This window comes from Bufo bufo, chromosome 1 (assembly GCF_905171765.1).
Source record: "Bufo bufo chromosome 1, aBufBuf1.1, whole genome shotgun sequence".
In the NCBI taxonomy this organism is placed as follows: Eukaryota; Metazoa; Chordata; class Amphibia; order Anura; family Bufonidae; genus Bufo; species Bufo bufo.
The window spans coordinates 108,447,125-108,465,658 of record NC_053389.1 but is presented as its reverse complement, the minus strand read 5'-3'; the positions used below and the strand labels follow the sequence as shown (position 1 = coordinate 108,465,658).

At 45.0% G+C, this 18,534-nt stretch overlaps 2 protein-coding genes across 3 annotated transcripts in view; both read right to left on the bottom strand.

Moving 5' to 3' along the window:
* Positions 1-560: 560 nt before the first annotated feature.
* LOC120997612 (lysophosphatidic acid receptor 4-like) lies at positions 561-2,017 on the bottom strand. The gene is given in 3 exon segments (XM_040427766.1): positions 561-1,045; positions 1,048-1,116; positions 1,118-2,017. Coding segments are annotated over 3 exon segments (939 nt in total). The 5' UTR covers positions 1,814-2,017; the 3' UTR covers positions 561-871.
* Positions 2,018-7,294: 5,277 nt separating this feature from the next.
* The window catches only part of PUSL1 (pseudouridine synthase like 1), a 69,592-nt gene continuing 58,352 nt past the window's right edge, over positions 7,295-18,534 (bottom strand). For both annotated transcript variants that reach the window (XM_040427744.1, XM_040427754.1), the window contains exons 6-8: positions 13,798-13,852; positions 13,110-13,272; positions 7,295-7,600 (exon numbers count right to left, since the gene is read on the bottom strand). In XM_040427744.1, the coding sequence (XP_040283678.1) occupies positions 7,548-7,600; positions 13,110-13,272; positions 13,798-13,852 (271 nt within the window). In that variant the 3' untranslated portion in view covers positions 7,295-7,547. The remainder of the gene's footprint in view (positions 7,601-13,109; positions 13,273-13,797; positions 13,853-18,534) is intronic.

Genomic DNA, 18,534 nt, shown 5'->3' with positions numbered 1-18,534 from the left:
CGAATATTTAAGAAAGGTAAAAAGGTGGAACCGTGTTACTGCCGTCTCTGGTATGTAAAATATTTTCAGGTGGGCAGCACAAGTATCTTTGTTCAGCTCAATTCTATTTAGTCTATTAATGACTTTGGCAAAAACTGACCCTGAACTTTCAATCCCGTTCACAATTATACAAAACTGTAGGATACTGAAATTCAGCATGACAAGTAGTACAGAAAGATCTAGATAAGCTGGCAGCATGACCGATAAATGTGAAATAAAGTACAGTAAATGGAATGAAGCTGGGGACAACAGAAGAAAAAACAGACGAGCTAGGCTGCAGCACTCAATGTCAAGCAGCAGCTGCAAAAGCAGGTAAGATCTTATCAAAAGAGATAAAAATACATGACCCTGGTATGATATTAGCCCTCTAGAAGAAGAAAAGAAAAAAAAACTCCCAAAGCCACATTGTAGAAGATCTGCAGAAGGTTCAAAAGGCAGGTGTCTAGATTATTAAATTGGAATCATTATACTTACTGCAGTATGAGTCGGCAAAGTTGATTTACATACAATCTATACGTTATCATCTTCACTGAAAATATTTATTCATGGTTGGACATGTACATACATTCCTTACGTAACCTAGACAGGTAAAGTGTCAGTTTCTTTGATGATCGTGCCAGAAGTCTACAGTCTAGTTCAGGGCATAACTGTAGAAGACAGAACCATAAACCCAGGTGATCCTTGATATCCAAAATCCACGTCAGTGCTTCTAGGGCCAATGAAGGGAGGACAGTTGCTCCTGTTTGTATTAAAGGACTGACCATTCAACCCTGGCCTTCCAGTATAGTAATAGGTTCAAGTCCTGCTTGGTAAAGGACAAGGTGAAGTTAGCTTAGGAGAATCTTTGTCCTGTGGGTCTTCCATCTGAATGTTGTAGGTCTGCTGGAGCAGGGGAGCATGGAGCTTCCGACTTAATTTGGATGAAGTACAGAATGGGGTTCAGGCAGCTGTTAACACTTACTAAAGCTAAAGTGATGCGACGTACACTTGTAGATGTGCATGGCCTAACGCACAGTCCTGGATGATGTCCAGTCTCATCATGAAGTGCAGTAGGTGTGAGACATGGTAGGGCAAAAAAACACACCACGCCCACCACCAGGATGAAGACGACGATCCTCAAGGCCACTTTACGATGGATGCTGGATTTTATCCTACATATCCTTCGTGCTAATGATGGGATCACCACTCCAACGACAGTGAAAGGGACCAAAAACCCAAAGATCAAGGCGCAAATATTATAAGGTGCCAGACGATGCTGCCACATTGAAGTGGAGAAGTCCTCAAAACAAGAAGTCCTTGTGCCATTCTCAGGGGGCACTGCCCAGTGGTCCTCCAGGATTAAAGGCAATATAATGGCGCTGCATATGATCCAGATTACAATGGTCAGTATCAAGGAGCAGCGAGTACACTTGAGCTTCATGTACATCAGTGGATGGACCACAGCAAGGTACCTGTCCACACTTATACATGTGAAGAAGCCAATGCTCAGGTAGATGTTGGCGTAGAAAAGGGCACCAGTAATGCGGCAAGGTACATCTCCAAAGATCCAGTTATTCCCAGTATTATGATAATAAATGCGAAATGGCAGGAGGCAGATGAAGAATGAATCCACCGCAGACAGGTTTACAAAGTAGATATTGGAGCTGCGGGAGCGCTGCCTGCGCTTGCACAGGTAATACAGGGCCACGGCATTCCCTGGTAAGCCAAGTATGAACACTAGGCTGTATGTGACTGTGAAGAATCCATACCTGGAAGTCTGCCCTGTACGCTGCATTTTTCTGTAGTGACATTCGAGATGGTGCCTTCTGTAGTCTCCATCGTAAGTGACCACGGAGGAGGACCAGCTGGTGAACTGCTGGAGGACTTACAGCACCATAAAAACTATCCTCACCACAGCGTGAATAGTTCAAATAAAGTACAAGTAGCAAAGTTCTGCTTAACATATACACTGAATGCAAACCACAGGAAGTGACCTGCCTGCACATTACCATAAGTAGCGCAAAAACCCCTGCAGGAGACAAAAACAACTCAAATGGCACAGTAAATGTACGCTCGGCTCTCCTCCGACAGGTGGGTTAGCAGAAGACTGGGGGAGATTTATCAAAACTGGTGAAAGGTGAAATCTGATCGGGTTGCTATGGGCCAACTAACGGGTACTTTCTCACTAGCATTTTTCTTTTCTGAGTTCCGTCCTAGGGGCTCTATACCGGAAAAGAACTGATCAGTTTCATCCCCATGCATTCCTGAATGGAGAGAGAATCCGTTCAGGATGCATCATGATGTATTCAGTTCAGTGATTGAACAGCATTTTGGACGGAGGAAATAACGCAGCCATGCTGCGGTATTATCTCCGCCAAAATTCCGGATCAGTTGCCGGAATGCCGGATCCGGCCTTAATTTTACATTGAACTGTATTAGTGCCGGGTCTGGCATTAAAATACTGCAATGCCGGATCCGTCCCTTCTGGTCTGCGCAGACCGGTAAAGATGTGAAAAAAAAAATAATAATGAATCTGTTTTTCCGGATGACAGCGGAGAGACGGATCCGGTATTGCAATGCATCCGTCTACAATGCTTTCCCGTTTGCGTCCAGATTGCCGGATCACAGAATATAGAACGTGCTGAGATTTTCACGCAACGCACAAGTGATGCGTGAACACCAACACACATGTAGACAGCCCCATTGAAATGAATGGGTCTGGATTCCGTGCAGGCGCAATGCGTTCACATCACCGCATTGCACCCAGCGCAGAATTCTCGCTCGTTTGCAAGAGGCCTAAGGCCTCTTTCACACGAGCGTGATGGATTGGCTCCGGAAGCAAGATCAGTCAGTTTTGTCCCGCGATGGCGTTTCAGTTTATTCAGCGCGGGTTGCAATGCGTTTTTTCACTCGTGTGATAAAAAACTGAAGGTTTACAAACAACATCTCCTAGCAACCATCAGTGAAAAACACATTGCATCCGCACTTACTTCCGGACGCAATGCGTTTTTCACGTGGCCCCATTCTCTTCTATGGGGCCAGGGCTGCGTGAAAAATCTAAAAAGAATATAGAACATGCTGCGATTTTCACGCAACGCAGAACTGATGCGTGAAAAAAAAACACGTCACGCATTGCACCCGCGAGGAAAACTTGCTCGTGTGAAAGGGGCCTAAGGAGCTAAACGATGGAATGGAAGTGCTCATCTCCAGCTGCCGCTGTAATTTTAACAACCGGATCGGAAGAACCTGAGGGAAATGGCTGAATCCCATGCCTGAGTGTACATGAAGCCAAGGTTCGTTAAGGAAGTTGTGCAACTGAGCAGTACCTTACAATGTCCAGTAGGTGGAGGCAAAGCTCTTTTAAGATGGCACAGTGCAGAGCACAACCTGATAATTACATGTAAGGTGCAGGACAAAAGCTGGGGATTCAGAACATACATTGAAAAATGTTCCGCTTTAATACAAAAAAATAAAATGACGATGGTATAAGTAATGTATAAAATACACAGGAGAAAACAACAAGACGCACAACTAACTAGACTCTTCTGTGTCCATGAAGGCAGGAAGGCACATGGGCTGCACAAGCTGGATGTGAAGTTTATTCATTCATTTATTCAAGCCCAGGGGTGGATTGGTCGTAGACCTTACAAGGAAACTTTCCCGGTGGGCCCGATGCCCATGGGGCCACCCAAGCCCCTCTTCTCTGACGCTGGCCAGGTACATAATGAGCTCTCAGCGGTAATTAACACTGTGAACATCAGGTACTCATGTACTTAGCCAGCGACCGCACATGTCCTCCTGAATTCAACTGCTGTGGCCCACATCTCACCTCCTAAGCCCCCTGCTCCATATCTTGATTAGAGACAACTGGGGGAGGACAGAAAATGGCAGCAATGGATATCCACCATAGAGGGACAGCTTTTGGGGCAACATATGGTGCTGCTCTATGGTATATGGTTCTGATGGGACGGTATTTTACACTATGATATTGCTGACCCCGCCTACTTGTGTTGCCCCACCTTCCATCAATTTTAATCCACCAACAACAACATGGGGCCACTTTTAGTATTTTTTTTTTTTATCAGGGCCACTTTAGGTTTCCAGTCCGCCCATGTTCATACCTAAAGTTATGACTGCAGCCTATAATACAGGTTGTAGCACACCTTCAGTACAAAATATGTAAAGAATAAACAGAGTTAGGGTCCATTCACACGTCCGTAAGTGTTTTGCGGATCCGCAAAACACGGACACCTGCAATGTGCGATCCGCAATTTGTGGACCGCACAACACAGACACTACAATTGCGGACAAGAATAGGACATCTTCTATTATTTTCAGGAAGAGAATTGCGGATCCCAAAAAAACTGATGCGGATCCCGGAAATGCGGATTCGCATCCGTTCCAGCCCCATTGAAAGTGAATGGGTCCGCAAATTGCGGAACGAATGCGGACCCAAATTACGGACGTGTGAATGGACCCTTACTCTACTTCTAGATGTGATCTGTAAAATGTGACATTAAATGCATTTGTGTTAACGTAGAACATATTCCTACTACTTTACAAATCACTGGTCAGACCACACATGGAGTACTGTGTACAGTTCTGGGCTCCTGTAAACAAGGCAGACATAGCAGAGCTGGAGAGGGTCCAGAGGAGGGCAACTAAAGTAATAACTGGAATGGGGCAACTACAGTACCCCTGAAAGATTATCAAAATTAGGGTTATTCACGTTAGAAAAAAGACGACTGAGGGGAGATCTAATTACTATGTATAAATATATCAGGGGGCAGTACAGAGATCTATCCCATCAGCTATTTATCCCCAGGACTGTGACTGTGACGAGGGGACATCCTCTGCGTTTGGAGGAAAGAAGGTTTGTACACAAACATAGAAAAGGGTTCTTTACGGTAAGAGCAGTGAGACTATGGAACTCTCTGCCTGAGGAGGTGGTGATGGTGAGTACAATAAGGAATTCAAGAGGGGCCTGGATGTATTTCTGGAGTGTAATAATATTACAGGCTATAGCTACTAGAGAGGGGTCGTTGATCCAGGGAGTTATTCTGATTGCCTGATTGGAGTCGGGAAGGAATTTTTTATTCCCCTAAAGTGAGGAAAATTGGCTTCTACCTCACAGGGTTTTTTTTTGCCTTCCTCTGGATCAACTTGTAGGATGACAGGCCGAACTGGATGGACAAATGTCTTTTTTCGGCCTTATGTACTATGTTACTATTATAGCAGTGATAGCTTTACAGGCTGCAGAGGTAATAGTGGAACAGCGCTGGATCGCAGGGGAGTGGGAAGATAGTGGGGCAGCGCTGGATCGCAGGGGAGTGGGAAGGTAGTGGGGCAGCGCTGGATCGCAGGGGAGTGGGAAGGTAGTGGGGCAGCGCTGGATCGCAGGGGAGTGGGAAGGTAGTGGGGCAGCGCTGGATCGCAGGGGAGTGGGAAGGTAGTGGGGCAGCGCTGGATCGCAGGGGAGTGGGAAGGTAGTGGGGCAGCGCTGGATCGCAGGGGAGTGGGAAGGTAGTGGGGCAGCGCTGGATCGCAGGGGAGTGGGAAGGTAGTGGGCCAGCGCTGGATCGCAGGGGAGTGGGAAGGTAGTGGGGCAGCGCTGGATCGCAGGGTAGTGGGAAGGTAGTGGGCCAGCGCTGGATCGCAGGGGAGTGGGAAGGTAGGGGGGGCAGCGCTGGATCGCAGGGGAGTGGGAAGGTAGTGGGCAGCGCTGGATCGCAGGGGAGTGGGAAGGTAGTGGGGCAGCGCTGGATCGCAGGGGAGTGGGAAGGTAAACTATTTTTTTATTATTATAATTTTACCCATGTCCTTGTAGTTGTCTCATAATAAATATGACTTTGAAAAAACCCTTTAACACAACTTGACCCTATCGATGGCTTTTGTTGTATTAACCTTCAATTTAAAATTTGCTGCAACTGTGTATTTAAGATGTCAAAAGGTGTATCCCCCATCTGGAACATTTATGGCGTATTGATAGGATATGGTACAATTGTGCCAGAGGGGCAAGTCCTACCTCTGTGACCCATGCCTATCTCAAGAACAGGGACCAAGTGAACCACCCCTCTATTCACCACTATGGGACTTACAAAAATAGAAGAGTGCCTCAGTGGTGAATGGAGAGGCTTGCTTTCCATTTACTGCTATGGGAATTTGGAAACTAGCCCAGTGCACCCGTCTCCGCATGCACGGCTTGCTCTCCGTTCACGTCTAATCCATGTTCTTGAGATGGGACCCACAACATCAGACATTTATGGCACATCCTATCGATATGTCATAAATGTCCCAGATGGGACAATACTTTTAAGGCCCCTTTCACACGGGCGAGTATTCCGCGCGGATGCGATGCGCGAGTTGAACGCATTGCACCCGCACTGAATACCGACCCATTCATTTCTATGGGGCTGTTCACATGAGCGGTGATTTTCACGCATCACTTGTGCGTTGCGTGAAAATCGCAGCATGCTCTATATTCACGTAACGCAGGCCCCATAGAGGTGAATGGGGCTGCGTGAAAATCGCAAGCATCCGCAAGCAAGTGCGGATGCGGTGCGATTTTCACGCACGATTGCTAGGAGACGATCGGGATGGAGACCCGATCATTATTATTTTCCCTTATAACATGGTTATAAAGGGAAAATAATAGCATTCTGAATACAGAATGCATAGTACAATAGCGCTGGAGGGGTTAAAAAAATAATAATAATAATTTAACTCCCCTTAATCCACTTGCTCGCGCAGCCCGGCATCTCCTTCTGTCTCCTTTGCTGAACAGGACCTGTGGTGACGTCACTCCGGTCATCACATGATCCATCACATGATCTTTTACCATGGTGATGGATCATGTGATGAATCATGTGATGACCGGAGTGACGTCACCACAGGTCCTGTTCAGCAAAGGAGACAGAAGGAGATGCCGGGCTACGCGAGCAAGTGGATTAAGGTGAGTTAAATTATTATAATTTTTTTTAACCCCTCCAGCCCTATTTTACTATGCATTCTGTATTCAGAATGCTATTATTTTCCCTTATAACCATGTTATAAGGGAAAATAATACAATCTACAGAACGCCGATCCCAAGCCCGAACTTCTGTGAAGAAGTTCGGGTTTGGGTACCAAACATGCGCGATTTTTCTCACGCGAGTGCAAAACGCATTACAATGTTTTGCACTTGAGCGGAAAAAAAATCGCGCATTTTCCCGCAACGCACCCGCCTCTTATCCGGGCCAAAAATATGACACCCGTGTGAAAGAGGCCTAAGTGTCAAGTTAAAGTTTGCTACGTTTCCAAGACCAACCGTTGATGACCCATCCTTAGGATAGAGCATTAAAGGGGTAGTCTCACTTCAGCATATTGCATTTATCATGTACAGTAAGTTTTTCTTATAGTGTGCAAGCACGACCACCAGTTCTGGACCACATGGTGGTCATGACTCCTGGATACAAGCACTGTATAATGTGAAAATACAAAATTCATCCATATTCAGAGAAGTATAAATCTGATTTCCGGAGGCGTTCCAGTCACGTATCTCCTGGAGAGCGTCTTCTCGGCTCGGGCTCGTAGCTTTTTAAGTCTAAATAAAAGGAAATATTCATCAGTATCACAATCAGTTATGACGGATGTAGCAGTAGGACAATGTTGTCTATGGATAATATTTTTTATCTACTACAGGTGAAGAGAGGTATTGCAGGAAACAGATCTAAATGTAAACTGCAGTAAGATTTGAAGCATGGTTCAGACTCTTGCCAATCTCTTGGGTAAGTGTAGTGCTACTATGAGATACCAGAGGAGAGGATGTCATGACCTCAGTCGTTTCCTCTGAATGAAGAATAAGTTCAAAAATCAAATTGTCAATGTTTCGCCGACCCGTGAATTTACCATTACGTAGATGTATTTGCTGCGTATAAGACACTGGAGGCTGAAATGCTCCATGCGGCAAATACAGCGCCATGCTAGAAACCACACAAGGCAAATCTTACAGATTCACCCATCTTTAGAAAGGAGTGACATATAGGGGTCATCTGGCTGCCATGATACTTGGTATTAGAGACATATTTTCTCATTCCATCGCTTCATGGATATTGGACAGTCCCTAAATAGCTATTATACAGAATAGATTTTAATTCTTTTCATCACTGAAGCATCTGGAAATCTTTGACGCAGCTATATGTACAATCTGATGCCTACCCAGACGGTTATAAGTGGTGTACCCCAAGGTTCTGTGCTGGGTCCACTATTATTTAACTCATTCATTAGTGACAGACGAGGGGATAATAGTACAGTAGTGCTGTTTCTATTTTTGCAGAGGACACCCAACTTTGTAATAAGGTCCAGTCTATGGAAGATGTTAATAAGTTACAAGCTGACTTGGGCAAACTTACTGTTTGGGCCTCCACGTGGCAAATGAGGTTCAATATAGAGAAATGTCATATGCACTTGGGGGCTAATAATCGGCATGCAGCATATCTCCCAGGGGGAGTAACTGGTTGAGAAGGATCTGGGTGCATTAGTAGATCACAGACTAAATAGCAGCATGCAATGCCAGTCAGCTGCCTCTAAGGCCATCATCATACCTCCCAACTGTCCCGGATCCGGAGGGACAGTCCCGGATTGCAGTGACTGTCCCGGTACGGGGGAACTATGTCCCGCTTTCTGGCAGCTGTCCCTGCGTCCATAGGAAGCAGAGACAGTTGCCTGTATTATGATGAAGCAGAGAGGCGGCGTCTGCTCCCTGCTTCATCATAACTCCCCCCTGTCTGCTCTCCACACCTCTTGTCTGTGGGTGGGGCCGGCCGGTAGTCATCTTGAGCTCCGCCTCCTCCACAGACCGGAGCAGCCGATGTCCTGCTGCTTGAACAAGGTAAGTATGTGGTGTTTCTTTTTTTTTACGTTCTGTGAGGGGCACATAACTGGGCACACTTCTGGAGTGGCGGCACACTTCTGGCGGCACATAACTGGGTACACTTCTGGCGGCACATAACTGGGCACACTTATGGCTGCACATAACTGGGCACACTTATGGCGGCACATAACTGGGCACACTTATGGCGGCACATAACTGGGCACACTTATGGCGGCACATAACTGGGCACACTTATGGCTGCACATAACTGGGCACACTTATGGCAGCACATAACTGGGCAAACCTCTGGGGCACATAACTGGGCAAACCTCTGGGGGCACATAACTGGGCAAACCTCTGGGGGCACATAACTGGGCAAACCTCTGGGGGCACATAACTGGGCAAACCTCTGGGGGCACATAACTGGGCAAACCTCTGGGGGCACATAACTGGGCAAACCTCTGGGGGCACATAACTGGGCAAACCTCTGGGGGCACATAACTGGGCAAACCTCTGGGGGCACAGCTGGGCATATTACTGGGGGCACATAACTGGGCATATTACTGGGGGCATATAAATGGGCATATTACTGGGGGCATATAACAGGGAATATTACTGTGGGAACAGCTGGGCATAATTCTGTGAGGGGGCACAATGTGGCCATAAATACTGTTCGGTGGCATGAAGGGGGAATAGGAAAAAATGCGTATAGCAGCACAACGAAAAATTAAAGTCTTATCTTGTGGTGGTGCCAGCCGTGTTGGGAGCCAGTCAGAAGTTCCCCCTTGGATGCGTCATATAGAAGAAACCGCAGCACTCTCCTGTCTTCAATTCAGTGGAATTTATTTCACCAGCAAAAAAATGCGACGTTTCGACCGTAAAGGTCTTTCTCAAGCAACATCATGTTGCTTGAGAAAGACCTTTACGGTCGAAACATCGCATTTTTTTGCTGGTGAAATAAATTCCACTGAATTGAAGACAGGAGAATGAAGGGGGAATAATTACTATGTGGGGGCATTAAGAGGAGTACTTGGGATTAGGTGCAGTTATGTTTTTGGTGGAATTAGAGGTGTGGCCTAGTGCGGAAAGAATTTGCACGCCGCACAATGTGTCCCTCTTTGTTCATTTAGAAAGTTGGGAGGTATACAACAGAATTTGTTCTTGTATTAAAAGTAGTATGGACTCGCGGGACAGGGATGTAATATTGCCCCTATACAAAGCTTCGGAGCGGCCTCTCCTGGAATATGCGGTTCAGTTCACCAGTCCATAAAAAGGACGCTCTGCAGCTGGAAAAGTACAGAGGAGAGCGACTAAACTGATAAGGGGCCTGGAAGATCTTAGTTATGAGCAAAGATTAAAAGAACTGAATTTGTTTAGCCTTGAAAAAAGATGTCTAAGGGGGGACATGATTAACCATACAAAAAAGTATCATTCAAAATAACTGAGGCTTATGACAATGTATAGAAATCTTGTTCTACGCACCCTTTCCCTTTGGCCCAACCCCTTTTTAAAAGGAACATGGACAATGATCCAGGGATTTGTTCCGTGGATCGATATAGCAGGATTACAGGTGGGACTTAATGGACTTTTGTCTTTTTCCAACCTTAACAACTATGTAACTATGTAACCAATTGTCGGCCAGTTGAAATATCGGGTCTATGTTCACATTTAGCTGTGACTGATTAGAGCGGAAACCGCCACAATAAAAAGCAAGCACATAATCTGTGCTAAAGGGGTCATCCATAAACGGATTATAGGTGGGACCCCTAGTTATCGGCGGAAATCTGTCTGGGAACCAAGCAGCAAGTGTTCCATTTCTCTGCAGCGCCACCCCAGGGAAAATGAAGCATTACACAACGTCCACAGAACTAAATGCAAGGACGTGTCAGCTCTCCTAGAGGGAGACAGGCTCTGCTCTGACAAGGGTCCTGATTGACAGTACTCCCCCCTATTAACTCAGGATTCCCTATAAGGCATTTAAAAATGACTTTTCTAAACCAGGCCACCTGGCATATTTCACCCAACATACTGTACCAACAGATCTTCTACAGACCACTGATTTGGGCTGAGGAACCACAATAGGCAATATCTGGGACGTAATAAGCAGCCCCCGACGTCACTAGGACAAAATATCTAGAATTCTGTTAATTTTCCATCAATGTATGCGGCAGTTTACTGCACTGAATCAGAGGAAAGTGAACACTTGCACTCAGTGTCATTATTCAGCATATTTGGACAGCAGTGTATATGGGCCATGTGCTGTAATTAGAGGCGCTTCTCGTCCCGGACGTGTAATGATTACTGTGTAACTTTCTATTATGTCACCAGCTGTACGGTTATACAGCTTGGATGGGAAGGGGGGGGGGGGGGGGGGACTCTACAACTGGTACGGAGATGGGTAGACGTGAAATAACAGAGCCTCATTGTCCCGGCAGGCAGCTCCTTTCACTGCTCTCTTCCTTATACTCACTAATAAGATGATAAAATTAGAGGACACTTTGAAATGCTGCCAGTCTCGTAGGAAATTACCATAGACAGCTTTAACGTTCTTTGTCCGTCAGTGACATGGGGCTCATTATATGAAGAGCATGAGCTATGACCAAACACAAGGACGGTCTGTCAGTGTCTTCTCATCACTAGATCTTATCTAGATGCTGCTTCATGGGTTCTGCAACCAACACACCGGAGTATAAGGGTTCAGCTACATGTCGATCTTGGTCGCGCGACACCTGTCGCACCCAAGGATTGCAGTGGAGAGGTGCTAGCGCAGAAATGAATGGGTGCTGGGACCACAACCACAAAATCACAAAAAATACAACACTGCTGGATGTTTTGTGATTTTGGGGTCACAGTCAACGTCTGAGTCACACTGTAACCCCATGCATTTGTATACTAGCACCGCTACACCGCAGTCCTTGGGCGCAACAAGCGTTGGGTGACCAAGGTCGCTCTGTAGCCAAACCGTAAGGTCAGTTTTGTATGACCACGTTGGATCCGTGAAATACAGTCTGTGTGACGGCCACATTTCCTGGACCGAACTCAAAGCACCATAATGACTTAGGATGCCGTCAGTTACTGCCCGAATGCAGATCTATTGCACAGTTGTACAGTACACTTGATCTGCGGTCAGACAGGAATTCTCAGCCTCATAAATCATTGGTCAGAAGAGCAGTGTTCAGTCTGGGGGGTGTAGTTTAATGACATTTTTAAATGATAAACTGAAAAGCCTACGCCAGGTCTGGTACACTGTGCTGTCTGACCCTTAGTACACAGGAGACAAATTTTATGAAACTGGCACATATTATTAAATATGGCAATTTTGTAGACAATTTTATTGGTCAATTGATATATTTGGGCACATATCGAAAAAGTAACAGAAATTAAGAGGTTAGTCTACCATGTGCAGAATCAATATAACCTACATAAAGGCACCTGAGACTCTGTAGCTCAAAATATAAACCAATCTTTATTGAATAGATATACATAACATGATAAAAGGAGATGAATAACATCAATGTAAAGTGTAAATGTAAGAATGTATTCACAAAAAGGGGGGCGGCTATGAAAAGTAATTGCTAAATATTGCAGGATATATAATGGATAATAACTAAAAAAGTATTGTTGTAAATTGATAGCAAATACCTAAACATGTATTAGTCATATCTGGCGGCCCCCAGAAAAGGTTTTGCCAAAACGCACGTTGGGGTGTGCTGTGATTGCTCGTTATGGGTAGGTTATGACCTTTATGATCTATTTACTGGTCACTATTGAGGGAGAGGGTTATTTATAGGATATGACTGATACACGTTTTGGCATTTCCTATCGATTTACAACAATACTTTTGTAGTTATTATCCATTATATATCCTGCAATATTTAGCATCTACTTTTCATAGCCACCGCCCCTTTTTGTGATTACGGTACATTCTTACATTTACACTTTACATTGATGTTATTCATCTCTTTTTATCATGTTATGTATATTTATTCAATAAAGATTGGTTTATATTTTGAGCTAGAGAGTCTCAGGTGCCTTTATGTAGGTTATTCTGAGTCGGCTCGTTACTTAGGGGTTCTTTCTCCCATTTTTGGGTTGCTATTTGTTTTTTGTTGTTGTGTAACCTTCATATATTAACCATGTGCAGAATCAGCACATACAAACTATCAGAGCAGACTGGATCCTACAAAGGCCCTACACACAGTCCTGAATGGCTGGGCAGGGTCACATACCACGTGCTTACCTTCCTCATCATATTCAACTTCTCTGAGGAAAAGTCCTGAAGGTGGCGCAACAATATATCCCGGGAACACTGGTGCTTTACGTTCTTCCAGGTGAAGTTTAATTTGTTGTGGTGTGAGATGCCCCAAACCTACTGCGACCAGAGCACCGGTCATCCTCCTCACCTGGAACACAAGAGGGGTTCTTATCAGCAGTGATCAAAAGCAAGCTACAGAGGGCATTCCCCAAAATACAGCACAATTCAGAAATAAAAGTGTTTTAGGGGACTTTACATTGATTGCATTAGCCACAGGATAGACCATCATTCTGGGATCCTGAGCCATCATTCTTACATCCATCCCCTGATCACTTGAATAGACAGTGGATGAGAGAGAGAGCTGCTGGAGAAGGAAAGAGGCACAGACACGCAGAGACGTTGCTGCTGACTGCTGCATGTTTTCTCTTTCACCCCAGTGCTGGATTCACAGCTACATAGCACAATACTGCTATATAATGTCCTCCATGCTGCTGAGGGTGTGTTATAAAGAGATAGAGGAGCAGGGTCTCTTCTTGTTCATGTGCTGTTTATGGGAGACATCATAGCAGTTAGTCTCCACCCATTAGCTCAGGGAAAATAGATAATAAGAGACAAAGACCACAGAACCAGACAATTTTCTGCACTCGTGGTAATAGAAGTAAAAGTTCCATACCTGGTTGTAAGTAAAAGATTTACCTTTGAAGGTAAAATCCCAGTACTGAAGATTGCTGTATGACAAGAAAAACAGAAAAAGTAACATGTAACTAGATCTGAATATAACATATAATAAGCACAGTGGAGAGGTCGAGTGGTCGTTTTGGCTGCAGATTTACTACACTGGACCTAACATTATTACAACCTATGCTAGTTGTACTCTGAGAAGTAACCCTTTCATCTACTGTATCATGGCTATGGTACTTTTGTCTTTTTTTAATGCAAAATATTAAACTTCACATAGATCTACTGATTCATAATATATCCACTTTCCCACTTACCGAAAGCAAAAACTATGGGGTACCAATCACAATGCAGCTTTAGCGCAATTTGGGATCCCAAACAAACCAATAAAGAGCATGGAGGATGAATACCATTCACAGCATATGGGCCTATTCACACGGCTGGTTTTACCGCAGAATTTTGTTACGGACAGCCGCGCCGAAGTTCTGCTAAAAAATCCGCCGGTGGCCACATCCTTTCTGCATCCCTTACATCTCAATGAGAAGCAGTGCTGAGGTTTGTGGAGCTGTGGCTTAAAGCCACGGTTGCACCAAGAACAAACATATCCCCTCTTGGTGCGGCTATAAGACGCTCCGCGATCCTCAGCGCTGCATCCCATTGAGAAGCATGCAGCCACTGGCAGGTTTTCGGGGTGGCTGTCCGTAAAACCCACTGTGTGTCAACTCATAACTTCTGTAAATGCACTGTCCACTTTTCACAATAGTTTTCGGTAAAAGAGTCTCCCCTATGATCTCGGCTTAGAGACCAAAATGACATGGACAATGCATTAAAAAATTGTATTCAATCTCTGAGCTAAAGTAAATTACATTATTCAACATGCCTGATGGCCAAGAAACAGCATTAATTAAAGGGGTTTTCCTATAAATTATTCACTAATGCAAGAGATGACACTTTGGGTGGAGGCTTCTGGACACCACAGTGATGAGACGCCACTGGAGATGACAATTCACTGAGTCAGGACATAAACATCAGAGCAGAAGGCCAACTTTGAGCAATCCATGATGTAGTAAATCTATCATCCAGGGGTCCAGCAACTTGACCCCATAATTATAAGCAATGACTCGCACTTACACTATGGAATTTCACTATATTACAAAGTTAATGTAAGTTAGAGAGCTCCGGCTTCCATAAACATTCCTGCGGACAGTTCGGTTGCAGACGTCTGGTGACCGTCTTATGACATGCTATATATTACCGGGCTGTAAAATGGTCCAGAGCTGTCCTTGCAAGGCCAGCAAACTCCATATCTCTGCTAAAACAATGTGTCAAATGATATAACATCGTTTTGGCTGCAGAGTTAATAGACGGGACCTTGCTTCATTACAACTTATAAATTTCATGTTTTTACAGTGACGGGTGGAGTCGCCTGTGACGCAAAAGAATCTGGGGAAAGTTATTTGCAGCAGATGTTCCCCTTCATTCATGGGAAAAAACGTCTTCTCGCCTCTGGCATCTCATGTTCAGCTGCAGTAAAAGCCACCTAAGACCAATTCATTACCAGCCATAGAACAGAAGTTACAGCGACTCCACCCGAACGCTAGGATTACCCTATAACGGTTAACAGCTGGATTGTTACAGATATTATGTTTTTCATGAAGTGGACTGGTCACAACCCTTCCCATTTACAAACAGCACTTAAAGGGTTTGTCCCGGATTACAAAAACAGCCTGTCCGCAAGCTGTCTGGTATTGCAGCTCTGCTTCACTTAAAGGAGTTGGCCTTGGCCCATCTCATACATTGGGGGCATATCACTAGGATATGCCCTTAATGTCCGATTGGTGTAGGTCCCACCTCTGGGACCCACATCTATCTCTAAAACAGAGCCCACAAAGAGAAGGAGATCTGGCTCGGCAATTTCTGTTAGCTCTATAAAAGTGAATAGAGCAGTGGCCATGCCTGTGTGGTGCACTTCCCATTCTTTTTTAGGGGACCTCTGAAAAAAGCTGTGCTCTCCTATAGAAATGAATGGAGGGCAACCTTGCAGGCGCGGTTCGCTCTTATTCAATTTTTGGGCTCTGTTCTGGAGACACCTCTGGGACCTGCACCCATCAATGACTGGGGGCATAATATCCTAGCGATATGCCCCAATGTATGGGATAGGCCATCCCCTAAGTAAATTGGTATGAACTGGAATACTACATATATATGTGGACAGGTGTGGCGCTCTTAAAGGAAGAAAGCAGCAATGTTTGTCTAATCCCGTAGAACCCCTTTAATTGAAATGTAATCATCTGCAAAGTTCTGAACTGTGGTGAACAGAAAGCAAACCCTGTATAAAGAGGATAAGAGGACCTGTTTTCTGCCTTTGCAAGCTCCATCTCCAGCTGACCGTTTTCCTTGAGCTAGTGGTGGGAGACTACCTGTTATGATGTCTCTCATACACTGCAGACAGAGAAGAGGTGACCCCGCTCCTATATCTCTCTGTAGCATATCCTCAGAAGAAACAGTAGCATGGAGGACATTATACAGCAGCACAAAGCAGTGTAGCTATAAATCCAGCACTAGGGTGATACAGAAAACACTTATTGCATCAGCAGTGTAAATTGCCTTTAAATTTACAACCTTCATTCCCATGAATATCAGATGAGCCATGTTGTGGCTCACTATTCTCATACTAGTTATTTTTTATGATATAATCTTTAAAAGATGTTTATTACATTCAGTGATCAACATCTTTGTAACCATGGATCACAATGGGATTTCCAACTGCATGATCCATGGTCAAATTAGCAATTGCTGATTATAGTCTGAATAATTCCCAACTACAAGCAGTAAAACTTTGTATTTTTTATGTGCACAGGATGCCGGGGACTGAAGGAGAGGCAGGTATTGAAGTTTTAGCTCGCCTTTAGCATAATGAAAGGTGAGGGCCCAGTGGTGGCATTTAAGGCATTTCCTACTTTGAAGGGGTTGTCTAGTTTCCTCCTGAAAACAACCAACAAGCGGGATCCGACTGGGCCAGTGATTGGCTGAAACGGTCACATGTTGTCAACATGACATTACTGCTGCGGCCAGGTAAATAAGAGCCTTGCTAGGAGAGCCAAAGTGGCGGTGCAAGATCTGTCAAGCAAGTGCTTACCTGTTCTTAATCTCCTGAAACTGGACAACCCCTTTATAAAGAGGTTTTCTGAGACCTTACTACTGATGACCTCCCTATCCTATCAGCTGTTTGAAAAGGCACCGGCGCTAGCAGTAGCACCACGGCCTTCTCTCAGCTTAGTCTGGGCACATGGCCTACGCGTAGCTCAGCCGCACTGAAGTGAAGGAGCTGAGCTCAGATACCAAGCGCAGCCACTATCAAATGGACAGCGATGTGCTTGGTGAGCTGAGAGAAGGCCACGGTGTCGGACCCCCATCAATGAGATACTGATGAACTATCCAGAAGATAGGTAATCAGCAGTAAAGTCTCAGAAAACTTTTAAGTTAGTCTAGTTTCACATTTGCAGTACAGCATTACGGCAGGCTGTTCCTGCAGAGAACAGCCTGCCAGAGTTCCCCCGATCCGGCATTGCCGGATGTTACTACAATGCCTGCTGACCCCATTAACTATAATGGGGTCCGGCAGAGATCAGGCTGCTACCAGGCAAATATGCCAGGATTCGGCCGGAAAAAAAAACCTAAACAGTTGCATGCAACGGTTTTCGTTTGCCCGATTCCCAGCATACTATGTCGGAAGGATGTACCGCAAATGTGAAAGAAGCCTTAGAAGACTATGAATTTATAATTCACTAAATGAGTTTGTCAGTAAACACACTTTTCCAGAATATTATCAAGAGAGATGATTCGGTGCATGGTTTTGGGCAGAAAGGAGGAAATGACGCACAGGGTGTGTCAGCGTTGGCTTCCACAGACCCACCCAGAGACCTCATGTCTCAAGTGGTGAAAAATGTGAACAAAATCTCAAATGGATTTAAAATGATGGATTTTCTACTTCCAACAGATTTGTGATGAAATCCCAATAGGGAAGAGAATGTATGTGGCATACCAAGTAAACACATATTATATTTGTGTCACTTGCCGCTGGATCATCAGTTGAATAAGCCTAATTTGACCAGACCAAGACTGAGTCACAACGCTGGCAGAGAACAGGCTACCCACATAGTAATGTCAGATCATTGAGATCTAGCTACAATGCCCAAACTAACATTTATCAGGTTCCACCAAAGAGACGCGGTGTATAAAAGAAACACTGGGCGCCACCCAACAAAAACAAATTAGAAATGCCCAATAGCTGCCAAACCCTTGGCTGGCCATGAATATGGTGCAACCACGAGCCAGCAACTGAAATGTTCTTGCTGTATACAAAAGTCGAGACTTGCAGAGAATATTGGGTCAATGAACAAGGTTCATTGGATTAGTTCTTACCCTGACTTGTTTCGGTGTATAATCGATAAACAAAACCTGACATCATCAGCACAGTTCTGAGACAAAACGTATAAGATGCCCACAAAGTGGTGGCACTCTGCCTGACTTCAAGCTGAAAAGGACACTTGGGAGGAGCATTGCCATCAGTCCACTACTCTCAACCAATCACAATGCTGACTGGATGACAGCATCTGGCAAACAGAGCTCTACTCATAATGCTCCTCCCAACTGTCCTTTTCAGTTGCATGCCGGGCACAACAAACAGAGCTCTAAAGTCTACTTCTTGCGACTGTAGCACTTGCTAGTT